This window comes from Equus asinus, chromosome 4, assembly GCF_041296235.1.
Source record: "Equus asinus isolate D_3611 breed Donkey chromosome 4, EquAss-T2T_v2, whole genome shotgun sequence".
Lineage (NCBI taxonomy): Eukaryota > Metazoa > Chordata > Mammalia > Perissodactyla > Equidae > Equus > Equus asinus.
In genome coordinates, this window is record NC_091793.1 from 23,086,392 (window position 1) to 23,112,882 (window position 26,491).

A 26,491-nucleotide genomic window follows, 5' to 3' on the forward strand; every position below is an offset into this window, starting at 1 on the left:
GGGGCCAGCACCTGCCCTGCTGCCTTCTGCAAGGCATGCCTGTCCCCTCGCCTTCCTGAGGGACCCTCACCCAGCCAAGCTCCGGTCTCTGCTATGTAGGAGATAAACTCAGGTCCTGGGGGCTTTGCTCTGGACCTGTGTCCCTGTGGACATCACCATGGCTCTGTGAGCAGCCCAGTCCACCCACTGACCCTGGCATCTGCTTCCCCGTAGGGGGTCTCGGGGACATCTCCTCTCTTGCATTTGATCCAAGCACAGGGAGCTCCAGGGTCAGGCTGGCTGAGCAGACTGGGGGATCTATTTTCTCCATGTATTCTCGTCCCACAGATTTGACACTCCTGTCCTTGCCTCCCTTCCTCCAATCAGGAGCGTGGTGACCAGGCCCCAGCGGAGGAAGCGGCCTTCCCCCCGCACACCCCTGCTCCGTCCAGCCAAGCTCCTCAGGAGGGCCCATCCCCCTGGTGACCCCTCCCTGTTGGCCTCCTTTCCGCCTGGGCCCCAGGAGGGTGCGGGGAGCCCTTGCGGGTGACCTGCGCTGCGTGCATCTGCCTTCTCCCCCGGGCGTTAGAGTAGTGACCACAGCTTTATTTTATTCAACAAATACCCACGGAGCGCTGCCGCTATGCCCGGCACGGTTCTGAGCCCTTTACAAATGTTAACTCATCTAATCCTCATGACGACCCAGTGAGGTAGGTACCATTATCAGCCACACTCACAGACAGGGACACTGAGGCACAGGGAGGTTAGGAAGTAGCCCAGGGTCAGAGGCTGTGACTGGAACCCAGGCTGTGGGTTCCAGTCTGTGCCCTTGGCCTCCACGCTGGCTGGCCCCTCAGAGAGGTGGTGCAGTCTGGCAGCTCGAGGGGACCCACGTGGACTCCCGGTGACAGCCCATCCCTCCCTCATGCTCCCAGTCCTGCCTGAGAACCCCACTCAGCTTTCTGCCCAGGGCCCGCATACTTAAAGCGAACAAGCAGAAAACTTTGCTCCCGCATTGGGACTCTCCCACCCCTCGCACCCTCTTGTACCCCTCCCTTTCTCAGGATGACCATCTAATTCATTGTGCAAACAGGCCCACTTTGAGAGTGAAAAGGGCCTCTAGTAACAGTTATACGAGGTGTGGCCTGGGACTGTCCAGAGGAAGCAGGACACACGGCCACCCTGTGTGAGCCACTTTGCAAAGACGTGGAGTACTGGCGTGGTGCTGTCCGCTGGGCTGCTCCTCACGGCCCTGGCAGACCAGGTGCACCTGGAGTGGCTGGAGCACCCAGAACATTCTCTCCCCTATTTGGGGCCTCGGGTCCTGACCCAGTGTCTGGCCTGCCCCTCCCCAAATAAAGGTTTAGTTCATGGCCAGAAGCACTGAAGGATCAAAGCTGAGGGAGGATGGCAGATGCTCCACAGAGCAGGAAGCTCGGAGGTAGGGAAAGTCCAGTCATTTGGACCTGACAGATCTGAGTCCAAATTCCACTCTATCCTTGTACCTGGTATGGCCTTGAGCAAGATTATTCTCTGAGCCTCAGTTCCCATCTGTAATGGGGAGAATAGTGCTAACCCACAGAGCCGCGGTAGGGATAGGTGACGTATATAAAGGGGATGTCAGTAAGGCTTGTCGCCCCCTTCATTGTGACCAGGGGGGCAGAGGAGGGGTGTCGAGGAGAGGAAGGTCTGAGGCCACTGCAAAGAGCCCGGCTCCATCTGGGTTTGTGTTTATTCAATACAGGCCCAGCACCCAGCCCTCCCCCTGGGAAGGGGCGGAGCTAGGGGAATAAAATAAATAAAGGCCGCCGAGGTGTGAGTGTGGACTGGGGCGGGGCCGGCCCGGGGCCTGTGAGGGGGCACATGACACATGGCCCCAACCTCAGCTGGCCATCCTGGGCCCCTGCTCCCAGGAGGCTCCAGGTGGGGCCAGTGGAGGTGCCCATGAGGAACGGGTCCTGGACTTCCTGCCACCTCCAACCCCTCCTCCTCTCTGCCCTCTCTCTAATTCCTAAGGCAGGTCCCGAGACCAAGCTCTCCATCTGGCCAGGGAGGCAGGGAAGGGAGAGGGGGCCGGTGTCCAGGTGCCAGGCCACAGCCCCCATGCCATTCCTGGGCAGGAGCCCGGGCTCATTGTGCTAGGACAGAGTAGCAGGGAGGCAGGCGCCCCAAGCCAGCAGGCCTTTATGCACCACCCTGTCGTGCGGTGGCCCTGCCCCCGCTCCCAGGCTGACGTCCTCCCACGCCCCTACCCCCCAGATCGGCACCCCTCGGGGGCACTCAGGAGTCACACCAGCTCCCACCCTTGTCCAAGGGCCCGGCAGCCCCTTGTGCATCCCTGGACGGCTCCCCAGGTGCTGTGTCCTCATCGTCTTCGTCCTCCTCGTCCTCCCCATCGGTGAACTCGTCCTGGTTGAGGCCGTAGGCCAGCGTGGTGTGGGCCAGGTCCACCTCGATGGGGAAGACGTCAGCGTCACGCAGCACCGCGTAGCAGTCGTTGTAGTACTTGGACATGGTGGACACGAAGCGCTGCAGCTGGAACACGATGTCCTGGACTGGGGCAGGAGGGCCGGCAGACGCACAGTGGCCGCGGCTGCCTGCCACGCAGAGAAGACCCTCCAAGGCTGCCTGGGCCCGCCTCCCTCCCCTGGGCTTCCCATCATGCACCTCACTGACCCGTCCCGTCCCAGGAGCGGGCAAAGCCAGGACTGTCCGGCCCGACACAGAACCAGGTCTCCCAGCTTATAGTTCAGGGACTGGAGGAGCCCTGCCAGGGTGGGTGGACTGTGGACTGCACAGGGCATGGAGCAGGCCCACCCAGGCCGGGCTCCAGGAAGGTGGGTGGCTCCTGCCAGAGCGTTCCACCTCAGGTCTGACTCAAAGCTCTGCCATGGCCTGCCCGGGGACCCCAGGTAAGTACTTCACCTGCCTGGGCTGCAGTTTTCCAAGCTCTGAGATGGGGAGAAGATGGTACCCACCAACCACACCAGGATAGTACAGGGACTGACTGAGGTAGCGCGTGCCCCTCAGGCCCCCAGTGCCTACATCCCTCACCGTGCTTCTGGTCCAGCAGCTCCATCTTCTCCAGCACGTCCTTGCGCATCTGGGAGAAGCGGGCGCGGGCCTCCTGGCGGCAGCGCAGGATCAGGCGGTACTCGTAGTTGCCTGTGCTCACGCGGTACAGGGGCTCCCCTAGGGCCTGGGGCAGGAAGGAGCACATCAGGGACCCTAGGCCGGGCAGAAGGCTGCCCTGGGACAGATGGGGGCAGGGGGGCTACAGAGCCCGCCCACCAGCTCGTACCCTGCCACCACCCAGCCCTTTTCAAAGCTCCCGGGGCTCCCGGTGTCTGAGCCGCCAGGGATTGCTGGAAGCACCTAGTAAGAGATTTGTGAGGACAGAAGCCAAGCCCTCGCCTCACTAAATAAATGGACGTTTAGTCATGAGATGGATCCTGACATCAAAAATATTAAAAATTAAAAATGCCTCTTAGGAGTGAGGAAAATTGTTTTTCCCCGCAAAGGCCTCACAAAGGCGGTGGGGGCAGCCGGTCTGGGCGTGGCCTGGGAGCAGTCCCACAGCAGGCTGGCCCGCACTCCGAGGCCCAGAGGGGCTGGGGGTGGGGATGGACAGCCCCAAGTCTCCAGAAACAAGGGCCCGGCCCAGTCCCCCCGGCCTCTCCTGGGCTGGCCCGACCCAACTGGTGTCCCCAGCAGACCCAGGACGTTTTTGGGGCTCTGTGAGGCAGCCAGGGGAAGTTTGTACCCCGAGCCCTGCCAGCACCAGGGCCGCGCCCCCACCCCTGTGACACTCACGATGCAGCTGTATTCCTCATCGTCCATCTCCTTCACCTTCAGGCAGTATGACTGTGAGGAACAGGTGAGGCCAGGCTGTCAGTCACTGCACCTCCTGGATGCCCACCCTGATGTCCCTAGTCCCTCCCACACCGGTCTCCTAGGCCACCCAGAGGAGCTGCCATGCCCAGCCTCCTGGGCCCTGCAAACCCCCAGCTTGGATCAGCTGAGACACAGCAGGGAGAGGCTGGCACCTCAGTAGACTGGCCCCTGCTTGGGGAGGCCCAGGGCAGAGTGGCTGCGGGCAGGAAGGGCCCTCAGCTGGGAGGGTGGGGAGGACCTGAGAGACAGCCCAGCATTTATCAAACTCAAGCCCCAAGGGATGCTCAGGGGAAAAAAGGGTCCCACGGTCAAAAGAGCTTGGGAAGGCCCTTGAAGACTCAGATTGCACTCAGCCCTCTCAAAGGCTCTGAGAAGTCCTGCAGCAAAAGAGCTTTGGCTTGCTTAGTGGAGCATTTTTCCTCAACTCCTTTGATCACAGAATTATTACATAAACATAAAACTCATTAACCTCCCTTGGCACCCACTTTATAACCACTGACCTAGTTTAACCCATTGTTAAAAGTGACCAAAAACTCCCAAGGGGTCAGAGAGGGCTGTGCCCACCCCAGGCTCCCAGCCTCCCAGAGGCTCCTCTGGGCAGTGGGGGTGGGGTCTAGGCTGCTGCCGGAGTCCCCAGCACCTCCCCAGGCCCCTGGTCCTACACCCTCAATCAGACGTGACAGACGCCCTGGCCCCTCCTGCTGGACATCCTGTGGCCGACTGAGGAGGGAGGGGCCACCCCCAGGTGGGCTCTCAGCCCAGCAGGCCAGACGCGGCCCTCCCAAGAGCTGGAGAGCACCCACCAGGTACTCAAACTTCACGTCCAGGTACTTCTTGATGGTGAGGCGAGTGTCCGGGATGGCTTTGTTGAGATACGTGTTCAGGTCCGTCAGCATCTGGGAGGGGATGACAGGACGGACACTTAGGCCCCCATGGGCAAGGGGGTCCAGGGTGACAAAGAATGGCACTGATGCATCAATCCTTCCAGCGGACTCAGGTGTCAGAGCCAAAGGACGCCCCCAGATGGCCTTGTCCATCTCAAAGATGAGAAGACAGGCCGGGCCAAGGGCAAGCTGAGACTCAGTGGTGGAGCCAGGACCAGAAACCAGCTGGAGGTCAATGCCGAGGCTGAGGAAGCAGAGTGACTTACCCACGGTCAGCTGTGTAGGCGACCAAGCAGAACCTGCAGCCAGGTGTGGCGACTCCAGTGCAGGACCCTTGCTGCATGCCACACTGTCCCCTCACTGCCCTCACCTGCTGACACACATGCACTCGACATGACCTACCGGCTTGATGGTTTTCAGCAGCCGGATGCCGAACTTCTCAATGCTGCGGTGGGCATCGGCGAACTTCACAAAAGCCTCGCTCGCAGCCGGCTGTGGCTCCCGCACCCCGATCACAGAGAACACGTCCCCGAAGGCTGCACGACAAGTTTGCCCTGAAGGCCGCCCCTAATCGACCCTTAACAGGGAAGCCAGGGATTTGACGGGTAGAAGCAGGGTAGGGGGCGTGGCAGGCTGGAGGCCAAGGTCTGCACAAGGGAGCTGGGTCTGTACCTCAAGGGAGCTGGGTCTACACCACAGGGAGCTGGCCCTCATTCCCCAGAGTGACCAGACCCTGGGAGAAGGCCAGGTCAAGGTTGGGGGAGGTGTTGTCTGAGGGCAGTGCACTGGTCTTGGAATCTGGACGCTTGGGTCCTAAGGCCACTCTGCCCCTAAGGAGCCATGTGACCATTTCTTCTGTCGGGGCTTCAATTTCCCAACTGTAAAACGGGGTGAACCGTAGCCGCCCTGCCCCGCTAACAGACCTGGGGGAAATGAGACCATGAATAAGGCAGGGCTCCTATGCTGTAAGTGGCAGTGCAGAGACGTGGGACGGGGCTGGATGGGTGACTGCGCCCCAAGAAGACGAGCTGGTCTAGATGCTTGCCACTGGCCCCTGTTATTGCTACCTCCCAGCATCTAGACAATGCCCAGACCGAACCTGGCCCGAACTCAGATGCTGTGGTGTCTGTCTGAGCACAGGCGTGAGGGAGGCCCCAGGGAGGAGCTGGCCACACCCTCACTGGATGGGGGCGCCGAGCCCAGAGCACGGCAAGGGCTTTCCCAGGGTCACACAGCAGGTTTGGGGCGCCCTTACCCCGGTGTGTCTGTGACAGCTCATAAAAAGCCCGTAGAAGGTTCTTGGTGTGTTCTGTCATCCCTGTAGGAGAGACACGACCAAGGAGGACGTGGGCACATGGTAGGGACCACATGGGCCCACAACATGGCCTCCAACCCCACCAGAGGCCCTCACTGTTACTGGGTTCACTGACTTTTCCCACAGCCCCACTGGGGCTCAGCCCCACCGTGAGGAGCCCCCATCAGACAGCGGAGCCGAGACTTCACGGGGCAGAGGGTGAGCAAGGCCTCCGACGGCCTCACGCCTGGGCAGAGTGCGGTTCTGGGGGCTCCCCGATGTTTACGTGTGCTATTATTTGAATTTTTATGAGTCCCTAGAACTTTTATAATCAGAAAAAGTATGTCTTAAGACTTTTTTCCCCTTAATAATTCTTAATGGCTATGGTCCTAGAATCTTGTAGGCTGGCACTCCTGTCCCCTATTGCCACCATCGTCAGAGCAGGGCTCTCAAGCTCCACCCCCAGGCAGAGCAGTGCCGGGCATCTCTGGACGAGGTCACCCCTACCCACCACCAGGTGCCAGTGTGCTGCGCCTGCCCACCTTTATACAGCTCAGCCGTCCGCTCCAGCTCCTCGAGCCTCTTGACAAGCCCATCTGTGGGGGTCGGAGAGAAGGGGCGGTCAGTCGGTCTTGGCGAGCCAGGGGTGAGGAACAAGAGCCAGGAGAGGCTGAGCCCGGCTTGAGAGGGGAGAGGCAGCCCCCAGAGGAGAGCCAGGATCAGCACCGAATGGGCCTCAGGGAGGGGGTGGCACCTCAAGGTCAGCTGGGCTCAGAGGCCTTGTGTAAACAGCCCAGCATAGGCAAACAAGAGGCAAGTGGGGGACAGGCAGGTCCCCTCAGGATGCTCCTGAAATAAGCCCCTTGCAGCCTGGGCACACTGAAGGGGTAGAGAGGGGAGGACACGGGTGCTTCCAAAAGGCACGAGTGAGAAACAGTCGGGCCCTCCCCAAGGCCACACCTGTGATGGCCCCACAGCCTGGCAGTAAAGGCCCCCCGGACTTCTAACACTGCTGTCAGCTAAGGAGGAGGGCAGTCAGAGACAGGAGAGCCGAGACGTGTGGACAACGACTCTGAGGCAGGCTCAGTGCAGCCCCTGCCACGGGAGGTGCAAGTGTGACGGCTCAGAAGGGAGAACAACTCGGGGGCGGGGGGGGGGTGGAATTCAGGAAGGGCTTCGAGAAGAGCTCACATCGGAGGACCGCACCTTGGTGACCACCTTCATTTGCTTAACGGGTGTTTATCAAGTACCTACTGCGTGCAGACACCTACTGTGTTAGGCCAACACAGGCCAGCAGAGGAGACAGCAGCCAGGCACTGACTGGCAGTGACAGGAAGGACTGTAACTGAGGGACAGGGGCGGCTGCCTCACCTGGAGGGCTAGAAATGGGAAGGACTGCATTGCCAGGGACTCGCAGGCATTCCGGACTGGGGCAGGGCGGGGCGGGGGGGCGTGCAGGGAGCTCAGGGCACAGCTAAGGGCCAGGGCAGTGAGGAGCTAGAACATTCAGGGCTCCCTTCAGCAGTGAGCGCCACCCTCCTCTGCTCTGATGGGGAGGAGGTCTGCACCCACCTGCCCACCGGGAGCAGCAACTGCTGGGGAGGGGCCCCATGTCAGTGGCTTCCTTGCCCGGCCACCCCCCAGGGCAGGGCCTGGCCTTCCTGAGGGACTGTGCTGAGAGCAGGACCACTCAAGGCTCCCTCCACAGAGCTCAGTCCTTCCTCCACATGAGCCTTTGGGGCTGGGAGAAAACTGAAGGACAGAGAGGTAAAGCAACTTGCCCAGGGGCACACAGCTGGGTGCTGTCTGAGCTGGGGTGCTTTCTGCCTCCCCACACCCCCGTCTCCTGTGTTGACCTGGGTCAGGTTTTCTGAGCAGAAGGGGAGAGCGGGAGTAGCAGAGGCTGAGTCTGCGCCTTTCTCTGGGCAGGGAAGGCTGCTGTGTGTCAGGCCAGCTGGGAGGAAGGCTCGGGCTCCAGCGAAAGCAGGAAGCCCCTCGGAGGTCTTCAGGAGGCTTCGGCCGCCCAACTGGCCTCCAGGCCTGGCTCCCCGGAGCCTTGGCCCCTGGCCAGCCTGGCAGGGAAGGGGCCACGTAAGCACCATGCTGCTGTTTTTAGCTGGGTCATGGGACATCATGACAGCTTCAATTTTAGAAACCCTATTTAAGGCTGGGGAAATTGCAAGGTTTAGGGGGAAAAAACACAACAACCAGTTCTAATTTCATCTCGACGCATGGTAACTACAGTAACAGGGATTTATAGACACCAAGAGGCCGAAAATAGCAGCCACCACTTTTGTACACCACTTGGAACAAGCTCAGAGCCCACCCCCACGTCCCAGCCAAGAAAGCCAGTGTGCCCAGTGGAGCCTACAGTTTGTATAGGTATTTTTATCCACTCCCCACACACACGGCAGAGCTGCTGCTATTTATACACTCAGGCTGGTGATGGTGGGAGCAGGACCAAGCGTTCTACCGGCTGCCCTGGGGAGAGAGCATGTGTGCACACGCATGTGTGGGTGTGAATGTGCGTGTACATGGCTTTCCCCCTGCCTGAGGCAGCAGCCACCTCCAGCCCTGGGCAGGAAGAGCGGAGACAAGGACAGCAGCGCCATCTCCTGGAGAAAGGCCCGGGCCGAGGCGGGCAGTGTGGGCGCGTGTGCTGGGGCAGGGGGTGAGATGAGGGGCGCATGGTGGAATAAGGGCGGGGCTCAGGCCTGGCTACATGAGAGCAGCTGGGGGCAGCGGCACCAGAAGGAAACGTCTCTGCACCATGAGTCTGTCTCCACCTGTGACCTGTGCCTGTGAATCCCTGCCTGGGGGTGGGGGACACTGGCTGCAAGATGGCTTAGCTGACTGCCGTGTATGCTCTCTGGCTGCTGGAGAGGCTTCCAGGGATGCAAAGAGATGGTGGGGATCGGCCCCACAGGGAGAGGGTAGGCCAGGCCAGCGGACCCACATCAGCTTGGTGCACAGCCGGGATGCCCCTCCCCCTGGAAGCCTGGGCCTGAGCTCCCCAGGGCCCGAGCTGGGTGGGAGGAGGGAGCTCACCATTGCACAAGATGGCCCGGCTCAGGCCCAGGGCGTCCGCAGTCCCCGAGCTCATGTTCTCCACCAGCCGATGCTTGACCTTCTTCAACACTGGGAGCGGAGGAGAAAGGTACTGAGCGAGGTGGAGTCTGCAGCTGGGCTCCCAGGCCATCCCTGCCCCCAGCCTCATCCTGACTCCCTGGGAGCAGCACCAGGGGCAGAAGGCGCTGGACTGGGATGTCAGGTGGGGAGTGTCCAGTGGGCATACCGGGCCCCATGCCCTGTTCATTCTCTACTTCAGGGAGGTGTTGGGAGCCTGGAGGGAGGTTAAAATGTAAAGTGTGTGACCAAAAGCCTGGTACACTACGTTGCTGCCCGGGCCACTGGCTGTCATAGCACGCCCCGACTGCCCCAAGCTCCATGCTGGTGGACGGTAAAGCAGGGAGAGCCTCCTTGCCTCCCCTCTTCCACAGCTGGACCTGGGGGTCCCGCACGAGGGGAGCAGAGACACCACCAATGACAACCGACCTCGGACCCAGACTCAGTCGTAGCAGACATGGTCACATACTTAGTCCCTGGAAGGGGACCAGGATGGGACCAAAGGGTTTTAGAGGAAGAACCTCCAGGACAGACCCCATCTGCTCTCAGCCTCTTTCCTTAAAAACCAGGAGCTGGCTCTGGCCCTGGCTGTTGGAAAAGGATGCTGGACTTGATTGCGGAGAGATCTGGGTGTGCGGTCGCCCAGGGAACACAGAGCCCACTCTGGGTCTCAGGCCCAATCTGGAATGGGGTGGCTGGTCCAGGGGACCTCAAAGCTACTGTCCAGCTCTTAAGTCTTGAAGCTTCTATAGAGCCAAGGTCTGGCATCTCCAGCAGGAGGCAACTTGTCCCAGGGCATGCTGCGGCCAGAGGGCTGGCCTGTGACCCTCTGCCCAAGGCCTGAGGTCCAGCTCAGACCTAGAACCTTCCCGGGAGGAGGTGGTGGCGGAAGAGGCCAGGGCTGAGTGACACGTGCATGAGGCGCAGGCCAGGGCTGCACTGCCCTCCCTCTCGGAAGGGTGAGGGCCTGGGCTGCGGAAAGCGGAGGGGCTGGCCTACAAAGGACAACCCTAGAGCAGCAAAGTCCAAGAGGAGGTGGCAGGGGGCAGTGAGAAACCAGGGACAGGCTCCTTGGAACAGCTGCAGGGAGAGCGCCCCTGGGCCTCCCAGGCCCTTGGGATCAGCTTCACTAGAAAAGTCAGAGACCACAGCCCCGTGGCTATTGACACACAGTCATAAGGAGACAGAACAGGGGCTGGGGGCCTGTGGGGCCACCGGACGGCACTGCTCTGGCCCAGCTTACCAATGTCCAGGGACATGCCCTGCTTGGGGTCCGCCTGCAGCTTGTTGTAGTGGATAGTCACCTCCCCCTAGAAAAGCAAGACAGGCAGGGTTGTAACAGAATCTCCTGGACCCCAAACCCCTTCCCCGGGGAGGCCTGTTTGCCCCAGCAGCTCTGGTCAGGAGAGATCCTGAGTCCCAGGAAGGAGCCAGAGCAACTATGAATTCAGGCCTGCCGGTCTGAGGGCTGGGACAGGGCCCTGTGTTGTGACCAGTCTGCTCCCAGGTCCCTCCCTTCTGTCACTATGTGCCAGGCCCTGAGGAATCAGCAGGGACAAGAGCAGACATGGTCCCTGCTGTCACAGAGCTCACAGCCTGGTGGTCTCTGATGTCCCATGCTCCAGCCAGATCAGGTGCCCCAGCCCTCCCCATCGGGCCACACTCCAAACCTTTGCTATGTCTTTTTTTCCCACACAGAGTACCTTCTCCTGTGCTCTAAATCACCCCCATCCTCAGGAGTCCCTCCTTCCACTCAACGACCATTTCCGAGCACTTTCTCTGTGCCAGGGGCTGGGTGCCAAGGTGCGGGGGCAGGGGCAGCCCCAGCCCCGAAGGCCCAAGGCCAGCACGGGAGACGGATGCAAAGCAGGGAATTACACAAATCGCATTCTAGTGACGGGGAGAGAGGAGCCAGCTTCTCCCGAGAAGCCTTCCCAGCCCACGTGAGGCCACCACAGTCACTCTTGTCCTTGCAATCCTAAGACCCTTGAACTTGGGACTGAATCCATTCAAATACAAAAGAGGATTTCAAAATTGAATTCTGAAGGGAACCAAAATAGCCCGACGCAGTCAGAGTCAAATGCACAGAGCTCTCTCAGGCGGCAGCACACCTGCCCGGGGGACCACCCAGAGCCGCTGGGGGGTCGAGGAAGGGCACTCCGTGGGAGGCAGACCTGGTTCTGGTCCAGCTGTGTGACCACAAGCAATTCCTCCCTCCCTCTGGGCACCAGTAAAATGGGGACAGTAACCCCTGCCCGGCACCCAGACATGGGAGCTGTGCACACACATGAAGAGCTCTGGTCCTCATGGGCAATGTGAGGGCTGGCGGGAGACAGGCCACAGAGGACGGGGGTTCTGAGGAGCAGAGACGGTGAGGTGGCGAGCAAGGGGATCCAGAAGGGGCACACACACCCCCGTTCTGTACCAGAGTGAAACAAAGTCACCTGCTTTCCATGGTGAGCTCCTCTGCCCAAGAGGTAATGCCCGGGGCAGTAAACCCAGAGCAGCTGGAGCAGAGGAGGGGAATGAAGGGGAGAAGGGGAGAAGCAGCTGGCCCTGGGCTAAGGTGAGAAAGAGGGACTGTAAGGGACGCTGGCACCAGGTCTTTAAGACGCAGAGGATGGACGGGGTGAGGAGAGGCTTGGGTGGATGAGGTGGGGGAGCTAAAGCACGGCCGAGCTCAGTTACAGGCGGGGCCCCTGACTCCAAGCCTTTTAAATCCTCCTCTGGCTTTGCACCTCCTTCACTGTTTTGGTTTCCCAGGAGTTACAAGCAGCAGAATCTAGGAAATGGCAATAGAACTGCGCTTGCTTCCAGCCGGGGCGCTGCCTGCGCTCAGGGAGGGAGACACCCTGTGGGGAGAGGCCTTGGTCTGGAGTAGCTGGTGGCGGAGGGAGCAGGGAACAGGAGATTGCGGTCTGAAGAGGAGAAGACTGGCCGCCAGCCTGGGAGCTGCCCCAGAGCCCAGGAGGGTCCCTCAGGGTCTGTGAGCCCAGGAAGACCCACTGGACTGAAAGTTCCTATAAGGATGGGGAAGGGGGCTCCTTTTTCCCTCTTACGCTCTCCAAGGCCCAGCATGGCCCAGCTGCCATTGATTGGGTGTCACTCACCCAGGAAGGTTGGCCTGGGGCTTCTAGCTTCAGTTCCAGCCCAGATGGGGACACACTGGCTCACCCTGAGGCGTGGCTCTGACTCTGACAGCTCCCCTGGGAGCTCAAGGACGGGGACCCACTCTGTCACCAAGGCCCAGCACAAGTCCTGGAGCATATCAGTATTTATGCCATGAAGGCAGGAGAAACTGAGGGAGGCTGGAGTGTGGCCCGGGCCCTGATGCGCCGAGGCAGTGAGAGGGCCAGGCCCCTTCCAGGCCTGCTGGGGCCTCCGAAGGCTGGAGGTCTCTGAAGTGGCCTGGCGGCCTCTGTGTCCCCACTCCCACAGCAGCACTTACCTTCACCTCCTGAATCATCTTTGCCACCTCCACCTTAGTTTTTCCTTTGATCGACCTGCCATTGACACCGGTGATCTCATCGCCAGCTGCCACCGTGCCGTCCAGGGCTGCTGGAGTATTGTCAAACACCTGTGGAGGCACAAGGAGGGCGGCGGGGGGAGAATAGGGAGAAGTGAGAAGAGACCTGGCAGGAGACGGTCGTTCCTTCCACCCCAACCCATACTGGCTCCAACCTCTTTCGTGGTGCGAGAGAAGGGCAAGGGCACACGGCGCCGGAACAGACGGCAGTGACCACCCCACTTTCTTAGGGGCACGGGAAGGAGGACAGAAGGTAAATTCAAACTGATGAGATTTCCTTTTCTAACATCAGATACACCAAACCTCACACACCCATCTGGGTGTTTCCTTCTCCGAAGTCATTTCTTTAATAGATTTTCCCAACAAGGCCGCTCTGAGCTGACTCGGAGCCCCAAAGCGCCTCTTGCCCATTCCTGCACTCTCCTCAGGCCCGGAGAGCAAGGGCCCCGCCGAGCCCAGGAGCCCCTTTCCAAGCGACCCTTTCAACGGGGTCTGCGGTCACTGGCTGTGTGAGGCCAGTGTGCCTGTCAAAGGTCAGACGCGTGAGTGAGACTCGGGGGCAGGGAAGTGGGCTCCCTGAGTGGCTACACAGATGGACACAGAACACCAACATCAGATCCAGAAAAACCACCAGGAGAGACACCCAAACTCTTAGCAGTGGCCGTCTGATGCCGCCTCCCCTCCAGCTCAGCTTCAGTTTCCACATTTTCTACACAAAGCATGTGGGAAGAACACTTCATAATGTTTCATATAGATAAGATTACGAGGAAAAAAATGAAACAAATAAGATAAATGCCTGATACCTTCCAGAAGTACACTAAAAACACAATAATGAATGGTCAAGGAGACCACAACGAGAGATGTTTAACTGTTTTTGGAAGATGGAACGGTGGGAATCCAAGGGCATGCACAGGGGGGTTAACAAGGGGGATCTAATCTTTGCTAGAAACTGCCAGAAGGTCAGGAAGTGGACCTCTGGAAACAGCTGCACGGGTGGGTGGAGGGCAAACTGTAGAAAGCAGGGGGATGGACTCAACTGCAGTCCTCCTCCCGCCCACACAGCCCCCACTGCCCCTTCTCGAGGGGAAGACGGGGGCTTATTTCCCGGAGAAGCTCCTGATTCTGGGGCCCGGGACCGAAGGAGGCAGAAGTGAGGCCCTGGACTGAAGGGGTTAGGGGTTACGAGACGGGAGATGAAGAGTGAGTCCCAAAGCCCCTTAACCCCAGCGGGGTCTCCAGAGTGCCAGCAACCAGACCTACTACCCCTCTCAGGAGACTGGAGGACCCCGCTCTGAATGGCTCCATTGGAAAGGCTCCATGTGGGGACCCTGGGAGACCCCCCCACAGCTCGTCTGACGCCTGACTGCCCCACAGGGAAACCCCTCGCTGGTGCGGCCTGCACACAGAACTTCCCAACACTGCAGTGAGCGTGAGGCCCCCTCTTAAATCCAGACGGGAGAGGATTACTGGGCACTTGAACAAAGGCTCCCACAGGAAAAACACCAAGCAGGAAAAGGAGCCACAGGAAAGAGAAACAAAGCAGGAACGACACAAAAACAAAAAGAAAGCCATAATTAACATCTTCACAGTGATCAGAAAAACAAGAATAGGGTGATGTAAAAGGATCGATTTGAAAATAGGAAAGATCTCTTAGAAATGCAGAATATAATTGAAATTAAAAATGCCAAAGAAGCTATGGAAACCAAGCAGAGGAAAGTAAAAAAGAGATGGACAATCAGAAAAAAAGAAAAAGAATATTAGAAGATCGATTCAGGAAGCCCAACATTTCACCAACAGGAGCTCCACAGAGGGAACTGTGCAAAGCAGGACGTCATCAGAGATACTATACGAGACTTTGACGGAAGACAAAGACACAGGGTCCCCAGGGAACCTGCCCTGAGGCTCCAGCACAAGGGACAGAAAAAGATCCGTGCCAAGAGCCATCATCGTAACTCTTCAGAATGCCAGGGACAAGAAGAAGTTCCTAAGAAAGAATACAACACATGACAAATTCAGGATCGCAAACAAGAACGCCATCATCAGACACAGCGACAGTGCTGACGGCAGAAGATAATGAAAGGACGCCATCGAATTTCTCAGTGACAAGTATTTTCAAATTTGACATTCATTTTGAATGTGATCTGCCCAAGTGTCAACTGAAAGGAATATGAGAATGACAGAATAATGGCACTTTCAGAGACACGAGGTCTCAAAAAATTTACCTCCCATGCAGCCTTTCTCAGAACACTACAGGAGGATGTGCTCCACCAAATGGGGCAGGGGAAGCTCAAGGAGAAAAGACCACAGGGGGAAACAGAGAGATGATGGGAAATGTTTGACTGAGGAAAATATACTGAAAATAAAGGGAAAAAACCAACAAATTACTTTAAAAAAAAAAGAAAAGAAAAGACTGAGTTAAGAAAAGAAACAGAGGTTCCTCAAAATAACAAACCTCAACATAATAAAGGCCATATATGACAAACTCACAGCCCACATCATACTCAATGGGGAAAAACTGAACACCATCCCTCAGAGAACAGGAACAAGACAATGACACTCACTCTCACCACTCTTATTCAACACAGTACTGGAGGTTTTGGCCAGAACAATTAGGCAGGAAAAAGAAATAAAAGGAATCCAAATAGGGAGTGAAGAAGTGAAACTCTCGCTGTTAGCAGACAACATGATCTTATATATAGAAAACCCTAAAAAACCCATCAGAAAGCTACTAGAAGTAATCAATAATTACAGCAAAGTTGGATGGTACAAAATCAACTTACATAAGTCAGTAGCATTTCTATACTCTAGTAATGAACTAACAGAAGGAGAACTCAAGAACACAATCCCATTCACAATCGCAACAAATAGAATAAAATATCTTGGAATAAATTTAACCAAGGAAGTGGAAGACCTATACAATGAAAACTGCAAGACTTTCCTGAAAGAAACTGATGACGACATAAAGAGATGGAAAGACATTCCATGCACATGGATTGGAAGAATAAACATAGTTAAAATGGCCATACTACCTAAAGCAATCTACAGATTCAATACTATCCCAATCAGAATCCCAATGATATTCTTCACAGAAATAGAACAAAGAATCCTAAAATTCATATGGGGCAACAAAAGACCCCGAATTGCTAAAGCAATCCTGAGAAAAAAAGAACAAAGCTGGAGGCATCACAATCCCTGACTTCAAAACATACTACAAGCTACGGTAATCAAAACAGCATGGTACTGGTACAAAAACAGGTGCACAGATCAATGGAACAGAATTGAAAGCCCAGAAATAAAACCACACATCTACGGACAGCTAATCTTCGACAAAGGAACTGAGAACATACAATGGAGAAAACAAAGTCTTTTCAACAAATGGTGCTGGGAAAACTGGAAAGCCACATGTAAAAGAATGAAAATTGACCATTCTTTTTCACCATCCACAAAAATAAACTCAAAATGGATCAAAGACCTAAAGGTAAGACCTGAAACCATAAGGCTTCTAGAAGAAAATATAGGCAGTACACTCTTTGACATCAGTCTTAAAAGGATCTTTTTGGACACCATGTCTTCCCAGACAAGGGACACAATAGAAAGAATAAACAAATGGGACTTCATCAGACTAAAGAGCTTCTTCAAAGCAAGGGAAAACAGGATTGAAACAAAAACACAACCCACCAATTGGGAAAACATATTTGCAAATCATATATCCTAAAAAGGGTTAATCTCTCTAATATATAAAGACCTCACACAACTCAACAACAAAAAATCAAACAACCTGATCAAAAAATGGGCAGGAGACATGAACAGACATTTCTCCAAAGAAGATATACGGACGGCCAATAGGCACATGAAAAGACGCTCATCATCACTGATCATCAGGGAAATGCAAATCAAAACTACACTAAGATATCTCCTTACACCCATGAGAATGGCTAAAATAACCAAAACAAATGTTGGAGAGGTTGCAGAGAAAAAGGAACCCTCATACACTGCTGGTGGGAACGCAAACTTGTGCAGCCGCTATGGAAAACAGTATGGAGATTCCTCAAAAAACTAAAAATAGAACTACCATATAACCCAGCAATCCCACTACTGGGTATTTATCCAAACAACTTGAAATCAGCAATTCAAAGAGACCCATGCACCCCTATGTTCATTGCAGCATTATTCACAATAGCCAAGACATGGAAGCAACCTAAGCGCCCATCGACTGATGAATGGATAAAGAAGATGTGGTATAGGGGCCGGCCCCGTGGCCGAGTGGTTAAGTTCGCGTGCTCCGCTGCAGGCGGCCCAGTGTTTCGTTGGTTCGAATCCTGGGCGCGGACATGGCACTGCTCATCAAGCCACGCTGAGGCAGCGTCCCACATGCCACAACTAGAAGGACCTACAACGAAGAATATACAACTATGTACTGGGGGGCTTTGGGGAGAAAAAGGAAAAAAAATTTAAAAAAAAAAGAAGACATGGTATATATATACAATGGAATACTACTCAGCCATAAAAAAAGACAAAATCGTCCCATTTGCAACAACATGGATGACCTGGAGGGTATTATGTTAAGCGAAATAAGCCAGACAGAGAAAAAGAAACACAGTATGATTTCACTCATACGTGGAAGATAAACAAACACATGGACAAAGAGAACAGGTTAGTGGTTACCAGGGGAAGGGGGTTGGGAGGTGGCATAAGGGGTAAGGGGGCACATATGTATAGTGACTGACAAATAATAATGTGCAACTGAAATTTCACAATGTTATAAACTATTATGACCTTAATTAAAAAAAGAAAAGCACAACCATAGAGCACGCTAAGCTCGGTGTGTAAAGCAGCATGCTACCATCCTCCTACACTGAGCTCTGCGAGGCCGAGTCTGTGTTTTTTACTTCCTTATCCCTAGGGCCTGGCCAGGCCCTCAGCAGACATGCCCTGGACAAAATATCCTGCACTCTAGCTGCACTGACACTGAGAGCCAGAAATCACACAATCACTATGCTGGGAAGATGGAGTGAGAGGAAGCAGAACGGTTTCAGAAGAGAGCTGAATTCTCATCTACTGGACTGGGAAAAGTCAATGGACATTTACAAGTGACAGATCGAGAACTACAGGATAAGTGTCTTACGGAGAAAAAAGGAAGCTCACAGCTGAAGAAACAGCTAAGAGCAGAAAGTGGTGGTGCTGCTGGGAGGGGGTGGGAGGGGGTGAGGAGGGGTGGAGCAGCGGATTGCTACCATGTGACAGAGGCCTTCGCGTGCTCTCGACTTGTTCAAGCAAGTCAGAAAGTCTTTGACAAAAATTAAATCGAATTTTTAAAAAGCAATTCTATTCTTTTATAATCGTGGTTCATGCTAAGCAAACCTGGCCCCAACAGGTGAGGAGGGGAGGCGGCAGAGACTGAGCAGGACCATGACATGGCAGGGAAGCCAGGCCTGGGGGAGGCCCCCAACACCCCCAGGGTCAGAGGAGGCCAAATGGCTCAGGAAGGCAGCCCCTGAGGCAAGACCAGATCCTGGGAACGTCTGTCTTCACGGCCTAGAAGTGACTCTTTTGCAAGATCCTCAGAGAGACTGCAGTTTCCCATCTGCCACCACTGGCTACTAGCTGAGAGGTCAGAACAGGGTAGAACCCAGGTCAAGTTTACGTCGGAGGTGGCAAGCGTCCTTCCAAGCCTGTAGAAAGGCCCCTACTCCGACCAGCCACACGGGGAAGAAAACTGTCACCACGCCTGACACGGCTGGCAGAGCATCACCGGGGCAGCTGCTTCCACAAGGGCCACAAACTCGTACCTTACCGCTGGCAGATCACCTGGGAAAGTGAACAACCGCCATAAAGACAACAGCAGCTACGATTTAGTAGTGCCAGGCCTCGTGCTATGTCGTTTTGTATGGTCTTCCCAACAACCCAAAGATGCTCACATCTCCGTATTTTACATCTCCACTTTCCAGGTGAGGAAACTGAGGCCCAGAGAGGGTAAGCAACTTGCTAACAAGCAGGGAAACTTGTATTTAAGTTAGTCCATTATTATTTCACAGCTTGTCTTTCTACTATACTTCCCTTGTGCTAGCACCCAAGGCTGATGGTTTTGTTGATTAAAGACACTTTTATTGAAGGTCCACTCTACGCCAGGCATTGTACTAGGTGCTGACCGCACTGGACGAGCGAACCGCGATCCTGCCCTCCTATTGCGAAGACTCTGGAAAAGTAGCGAGATATACACCAACCAGTGAGCAAAGCCATGATTACAGATGGTGATAAATGCTGAGACGGAAAAGAATAGACTGAAATGAAGAGAAAAACAAGGGCAGACCTACTGAGAGAGGATCATCATCAAGAATGAAAAGAAGCCAGCTCTGCAGACTGGAGAAATGAACCTGCCTGTGTCACGCCCAAGTAGGGAGGTGGCTCGCCCCTCCCAGGCCCTTCCTCCCGCCTCCAAAGCGCCCAATACCTGGACAATATAGAGGCAGGGGCAGTACTGGGCCCCTCCTCCAATGCTGATCCCGATGAGGTTCTGAGCATCCTTCTGCAGGGTCACCTTCCCAGGCACGGTGGGGATTCCGCTAAAAAGAGAAGCACAGGAAGCTGAATGTCCCGAGGAAGACGAGTGGAGGAAACGGGGCAGGAGACAGGTCGTCCACAATCCCTGAGAGACTGCAAACGCCGCACAGCCTTTTCTCGTTCTCACCTGGCCAAAAAGACGGCATTTTGTGCTGGGACGTGCACAGCTCTTAGAGTCACCCAGATGTGGGATCAAATCCCAGCCGCGTCATTTATCAGCCACGGGACTTGGATAAGTCACCCTCGCTGCATCTCAGCTTCCTCATTCACAAAATGGTATGGATAAAAACGGCTGCTTTATCAAAGTTCTTGTAAGAAAGTGCATGGAAGGCACTTACCACCAACGCAGCCCAGAGCAGGCACCCCATAAAAATAGGTCCCCTCCAGTTTCCTTCATTCTACCTCTGAGATTTGAGTCAGACTCTGTCCTTGTCACCTTCTCAGGCACGTATGGAATATCATGGCCACCTCCTCCAGGAAGCCTTCTCCTGTTAAACTATCTGTCATCCATGTCTCAATTGCTCTACTCAATTACCTCTCAGTTTTCACTATAAATTAGCACTTATTTATGTTTTGTGGTAAATATTCTCATTTATTCCCTTATTCATTCAGCAAACATTCGCTAACAACCTATTGATGTCGAGCACCTTTCTGAGTCCTGAGGACACAGAAAAACATTGGACCCCATCCTTGCTCTGAGGGAGAATATATTCTAATGAGACTAACTTAATTTTTGAAAATCTGTCCCACTAATCATCGATACTGGGGAGGAAGGTATGTTTATGATATCCCTATCCATCCTTCAGAACCTGGCTCAATTGCTGCCTCCTCTGTGAAGCCTTCCCTGAACACCCGAGCAGAGGCACTGCTCCATCTGCTCTGCTCTCCCTGCAGCCAGGTGGTTCTCCATAGCGCCCTTATGGCCCTGAATTGTAATCATCTGTCAACGCACCCAGAGCCCCCTGCAGACAGTGAGCTCCTGGAAGGTCAGGGTCCATTTCTGCTGGTACAAGACCTAATTCCCCGCTGAGAAGCAACAGTCTGGGGACCTGGGGCTCTTGCACTCTTGGGACTTGGGGGAACAAAATACTCACAGTTTATCCTCTTCGATATCATAGTCCAAGTCTGCAAACATGGTTCCGAGAGTTGAGGTGGGCTGGATAACTGTCCAGCTCGGCAGGGGAATGGGGAACTGGATCCGCGAGAGAAAAGAGCGCAGGGTTTAGGGAGCCGAAGTGCCTGGATGCCAACCCCAGCCCCGGCGACTTGGGAGAGCGGGCCCTCCCCGTCCCCCGTGGAGGATGGAGGAGTCCCGGGGTGGGGACGTGGGGAGGTGATTCTTACTAGGTACAGGGGGGAGCTCCACGCCAGGGCGGTGGGCTCAGGTTCCAGAGCCCGCCCCACGGGTCTCAGGCCCTTGGGAGCTGCCTCTGTCGCTCACCGGAAGCGTCGGTCCCCCTGCCAGGTCCCGGCCAGGCTGGCACCTGAACCCACCTGCCGTTCCACCTGTCGGCGGCCGCGACTGTCGCGTCACTTCCGGCAGGAGGCGGAAGTCCCGCCTTCCCCGCCTGGGTATTTGCCCCAATCCCAGCAGGCAATTCCTCTCTCCCCGGCTCCCGGGGCTCCCAGAACCAGGAAAGAGAACAAGTATTAACGGAAGCTCGCCGTTAGCATGAAAAAGCGGAAACAGAGGAAAGGTCTGGACAGGAGACAATGCTCAACCCCGCCTCTTGCCCTGTGGCCGCCGCCATCTTGGTAAGGGCAGGGTTTTTCCCAGCTTCCTCAGCGGGACGCCGGAGACCACGCCGGCTGGGCGGTTACCGTGGCAACGGAAGCATCTTTAGCCCTCTGGCGAAGTTCGGTGAACTACAAACCCCGAGACCTTCCCTTTCACGTTTTCAGCACTCCGTTCTTGGGTGCTGTGACTCGTCTACTAAAATGACAGTGTCAGAGCTGGAAGGACCCTTCGAGATGCCAGCCTAACCCTACTTTTGCAGAGCAGGAAACTAAGTGCCAGAGAGGGAACGGATTTTGTCCAGAGCTACCCATAGTTGGTATAAGATCCAGATCTTGACCCTGAGACTCCTGCCGCCTAGGCCAGTGCCCTTTCAACGCTTGCACACTTGTGTTCAGTGGCTCTGCTGTTAACGACAGATTGGTGCCTCCTTTCCCCGCATGCAAACTAAGAGCATCGAGGCAGATGCTTTCTATGGTATTTGCTGAAAGACTCCTCACACCCCATCCCCCTCCTTAGTCCTGAGGAGCAGCTCCCCTGAAGTACAGACCCCGCATACCTGAGGCTCAGGAAATGCCATCAGTGCCTCCCTGCGGAAGAGTCCAAATCTTGTCTCCCTGCCAACCTCTGCTGCCTCTGCTATTGTGTAAAGTGGGTTCCCCGGAGGGGGTTAGTGCTCCCAGAGCCACAGCCCTGGCATCCACCTCATGCAGGTAGCATGAGCCCAGGCCTGTCCAGCTTCTTCTCTAGCTGCCCCCAGGGGCAGCTGAGGAAGGAAAGATGCAGAAAGATGATTATCTACATATTCCAGAGCCTGATGGGAGTCCCATCCCACTCCCTCCTTAGGGAGCTAATCTGAGTCTCAGTAGATGTGCAGAATGCCACAAGAGCAACGACTTTCCCATGTACCCACTGTGCTGTGGTTCGGATCACTTTCACAGGATTTTAAAGTTCACCACAACCCTTTGGGAGGAGAACAAGTCTTGGCAGCCACATTGTGCAGCTAAGGAAACTGAGGCTCAGAAAAGCAGTTTCCTCTTGTCTCAGAGGGTTTTGGTGGCAGAGCGAGGGCCGGAGCCTCAAGCCCTGTTTTCAAGCCAGGATCTCAGTTTTGTGAAGTACAGCCTCCAAACCCAGATACTTTAACATGGACTGTGGCTCTTCCACCCCACGAGAGTCCTCCCTCCAGCCCAGAGTCTGCCATTTTGTAGCTGGGTGATCTTGGGCAAGTCACTGGCTGACTCTGAACTTCAGGTATCTATAGACTGGGGACAGTGATCCTCCTGACAGGTACTTGTGAAGGTCAAGAGCAAACGGAGAAACGGGGGCTGGCCCCGTGGCCGGGTGGTTAAGTTCGCGTGCTCCGCTTCGGTGGCCCAGGGTTTCTTTGGTTCAGATCCTGGGCACAGACCCCATACTGTTCATCAAACCACGCTGAGGCAGGGTCCTACATAGCACAACCAGAAGGACCTGCAACTAGAATATACAGCTATGTATGGGGAGGTTTGGGGAGAAGAAGGAAAGGGAAAAAAAGATTGGCAACAGATGTTAGCTCAGGACCAATCTTTAAAAAAAAAATAAAAAGGAGAAACAGGTGTGAGTGCCTTGTAAGCAATTTACATGGCCAGATGTCGCTTGAGGCTCCTGACCCCCAGCCCACTCTGGTCTCTCCTCCCAGGTGATGGCAAGACGCCTAGACCCTCTTTTCCGCCTTGTCCTCCCCATCTTCTAGGCCCAGCTCTAATTCGTCCTTTCCAGGCAGCTTGCCCAGACAATCCCAGCTCACAAATTTTGCCCTTTTTTCTGAGCTCCTAAAACAGTTGTTATTTGAATCATTCATTTGGAATTAATTATGTATTGCCTTGTGAAATCCCTTCATGGCTTGCCTGAGCCAATTCTGTGTTAATTAACTTACTACATGATTGTATTTTGTCTGGGGAGGTTTCTTCCCCTTTAAAATTGGGGCTTAGGGCTCATATCTTGACAAATTGTAAATGGCTTCTCCTTGTTTCTCTTCTTCCTGAGTTCCTTTTCTGTACTGACTTTCTAATCCCCGGCACTCCCCCCTTCCAGAGGATGCTAGGAATCCATCGACAGGTGTCACAGCGACAAACAAGAAAAAGAAAATCGGATTACTTTGTAATGTCTGTGAAAATATTATGACTCACTTTATATGTGCCAGTGGAGGGGATCTCCTGGGGCAGCCCACACAGCATGGGAACCTGTTACAGTCAATTAAAGGAGTGAGGTTAGGACCATTTATTTGGGGGGAAAGAAAGTTCAAGTACCTTGTGCCATCACCAAAGTAAGCTCTTCGTGTCTTCCCACCAGACAGGAACCCCTGGGGCAGGTCTTGCCCTTCTCTGTCTCCCACAGAGCCTGGCACAATACCCAGCCGCGGATAAAGTGCCATAGAAATAGCTGTGGCTTTATATGAGACGGGATGTCCTCTGGGCCCTGGAGGAGAGGATGTGGATGGACAAGAGAGGGAAAGAGATGATGAGGACCTGAACCTGGACAGTGCCAGTGGCCTGAGCTTCCTCCACGGGGCTGGAATCACCAGACCGAGTATAGGACCTGAATTTTGGAATTTCAGTTTTTAGCAAGCAGCAAGCTCCAGACCCAGAAGCTTCAACAGAGATGGCAGCTCTCCCACCTCAGGATGGCCCCAGATCGAATCTGAGCTCGCTGTTTTGTAGCTGCGGGATCTCAGGCAAAGTTACCCTTTGCCCCTGAGCCTCGGGTGTCTGCAGAATGGGGATGGTGATCCCTCCCAAGACAGAAGTTCTGCAGACGACGACAAAAAGGAGAGATGGGTGTGAACGTGCCTTGGGAGTGATTCACGTGGCACAGATGTCAGAGGTTTTTCCTGTCATTCCTCATTATAATCATTTTGCCCGAGTCCTTCAGAGGGCAGTGCTGATGGCACACTAAAGGGCCATACAATGCTCGGCCCCCAGCATCAGACTCATCTGGGAGTGTCTCACATGCAGACTCCTGGGCTCATCTCAGACCTATCAGATCAGAGTCCCTGGGGAAGGGGGGATCTTGGAGGCTGCATTTTCACAAAGCGCCACGGGTAGCTTCAAGGACTGCTGCGGCTTGAGGACCACTGTGTCACAGGCTCAGAGGGCACAGTGTCTGTGCACACTCGGGGTGGGCCCATTCAGGTCCACCAACAATCCTGGCCTCAGAGACCTCACCATCCGGGAGGAGCCCAGGGCGTTATGTGGGCCCAGGGGTGGGGCTTCTGGCCAGGCCAAAGGCAGGGAAGTCTTCCTGGAGGAAGCGACATCTCAGCTGCGTCCTGAAGGAGGTGTTGGTGGGACCCAGGCCCAGAAGAGGGGCAGGATGACACAGGCAGAGGACACAGCTGGCGCAGGCGGCGGGGGGTACAAGGCACAGTCCCTGTCCTCTCGGAGCGACTGTGCTGGAGGAGACAGACAGTGGGGGCAGTGACAGGTATGATGAGGCCACCATCAAGTCCTTGTGGGAACATGGAGAGAACTGCCCTCTCGGCCCGAGTCATGGATGAGAGGGGTCAGCAAGGGCCTCGGAGGGGAGCTTTGAGCACCCTCCTCAAGGATGGGTAGGATTCTGGGGGTTGAAATTGGGGTGACGACATGCACCCACTTCTGGAGGCTGAGCCGGGGCTGGCGCTCAGACCCTCATTCTCCAAGCTTGCTCCTCCCTCTCCTTCCTCTTCCGCTCCTGGGTCCTGGGTCCGTCCAGGCAGGCGGGCAGCCTCTCACCTGGCTCAGCCCTGCCACCGAAAGCTGTGTGACCCCAGGCGGGCCCCAGCCCCTCCCTGGGCCTGGGTCCTCTCTAAGATTCCCTCAGCTTTCCTGAGCATCAGATTCAATGCAGAAAAAGCTTGTGGGTCCCCTGCAACCAAATTCCTGGGGAAGTGCTGCCTCCCAGTGGCCCTCGGGAGAAACAGCTCCTGGAGCACCAGAGCAGTGGCTAGAGTCCCCCCACCTTTCCACTCCTGTCACTGTCACCACCGGACCCGCTCAGGGCTGGCTGGGGAGACCATGAGTCTTTATAGTCCATGGGCCATGGGGTAGGATGGTCATGCACATGCCGTGCTGTGCCCGCCATGCCTGCCCCTCAGGGCTGCTGTGGCCCCAGCCCGAGGCCTGACTCCTCGCTGACTCACCACTGGCTTCCCAGGCCCCTGGAAAGGTCAAGAAATCAGGGGTAGGCGGGCAGATTGGGCTCAATTCATCATCAGCACAGAGAGTTAGAGTGTGGGCTTTAAAATCAGACATCACTATGGCAATATCAGCAGCAGACTCTTACCGGGCATCTCCTGGGTGCTGGGCCCTGCCGAGGACTCCATTCGCTCTCCCATGTGACCCTCAGTGGCCCTTAGAGGTGCTGTCATTAGCTTACACACTCATTCATTCAGTAAGTATGTATGGAGCACCTACGTCTAGGCCACCAGCACACATGGGGGAACAGGAACAGCAAGACCCGGCCCTGACAGAGCTTGCCTGAGTGGGCCCAAGTAATACCCCCCACTTCAGAGCGAGGCCCCAAATCAGAAGGGGACCCCGGGGGGAAGGGGCGTTATGGTGGACTCATGGGGAGCTGATGAGTGGGCTGGACAGAGAGTTAGCTCAGTGGCAGCTGTGTGACCCTAGAAAAGTCACTTGACCTCTCTGAGCCTTAGTCTCCATGGGTAAAATGGGTATCATGAGAGCCCGGGTGTTGGTTTTAAATTTGAGGCAGACCACGACATGCCGGGCTCAGACTCCTCCAACAGCTTCCCATCCCATGCAGGGTGGGCCCACGTCCTCAGCTAGAGGTCTGGGCCTGGCTGCCCCTCCAGCACGTGGCCCGCCACTCCTCTGTTCACATTCTGTTCCAGGGCCTCTGTCCACTTGCTGTTCCTGGAACACGCTGGAATGTTTCCACCTCAGGGCCTTGACTCTTGCAGCCCCCTCTGCGTGGAACATTCTGCCCGGGGTGTGCCCACTCCCTCACTTCAGCCATGTCTCTACTCACACGTTGCCTCCTCAGGGAAGCCCTCCGTGAGCAGCAGCTCGAGTACAGCCCTTGGCTGCTCTCCTGCAGAATGTCCTGCACGACATGCAGCATGGTCTGGGGTACACGTTTGTTTTCTTGTCACCCAGCTTCTTGTCTGTCTCCCCACCAACTGCGAGGTCCCCAGGGAAGGTACCTGGCCCACTGGGGTCACACCTCGATCGCCAGCACCTAGCACAGCACCCCCATACCTGCTCACTGAATAACTGTCACTGAGAGCAGGAGCCCAGAGACTGGGCAGTGGTCAGAGATAGCCGAGGCCTCACATTTCACAGAATCAGGACCCCAGACTCTGTCTGGCTGGGGGAGCCACAGGAGAGTAGCAGGGCAGGGCCAGGGCAGTCAGATCTGTGCGTTGGCTGGAGCCCACTGGCTACCAGGCTGGAGAGGCCCGTCGGCGGAGGCGGGGGCATTGTCTGAAGCAAGGTGGGAAAGCAGGCACA

At 55.5% G+C, this 26,491-nt stretch overlaps 1 protein-coding gene across 5 annotated transcripts; it reads right to left on the reverse strand.

Moving 5' to 3' along the window:
* Positions 1-1,688: 1,688 nt before the first annotated feature.
* On the reverse strand, positions 1,689-21,036 carry PICK1 (protein interacting with PRKCA 1). 5 transcript variants are annotated; one of them, XM_014851267.3, is made up of 13 exons: positions 20,759-21,036; positions 20,359-20,456; positions 19,155-19,266; positions 12,626-12,754; positions 10,421-10,487; positions 9,100-9,189; positions 6,594-6,647; positions 6,013-6,075; positions 5,160-5,293; positions 4,677-4,769; positions 3,793-3,843; positions 3,034-3,178; positions 1,689-2,534 (listed from the first exon to the last, which is right to left on the reverse strand). In XM_014851267.3, the coding sequence occupies exons 2-13, from the start codon at positions 20,397-20,399 to the stop codon at positions 2,260-2,262; spliced, it is 1,254 nt and encodes a 417-aa protein (XP_014706753.1). In that variant the 5' UTR covers positions 20,400-20,456; positions 20,759-21,036; the 3' UTR covers positions 1,689-2,259. The 5 variants fall into 5 exon arrangements, with proteins under 5 accessions (XP_014706753.1, XP_014706751.1, XP_014706752.1 ...); XM_014851265.3 differs by having other exon boundaries at positions 20,609-21,027; XM_014851266.3 differs by having other exon boundaries at positions 20,706-21,018.
* Positions 21,037-26,491: the final 5,455 nt, after the last annotated feature.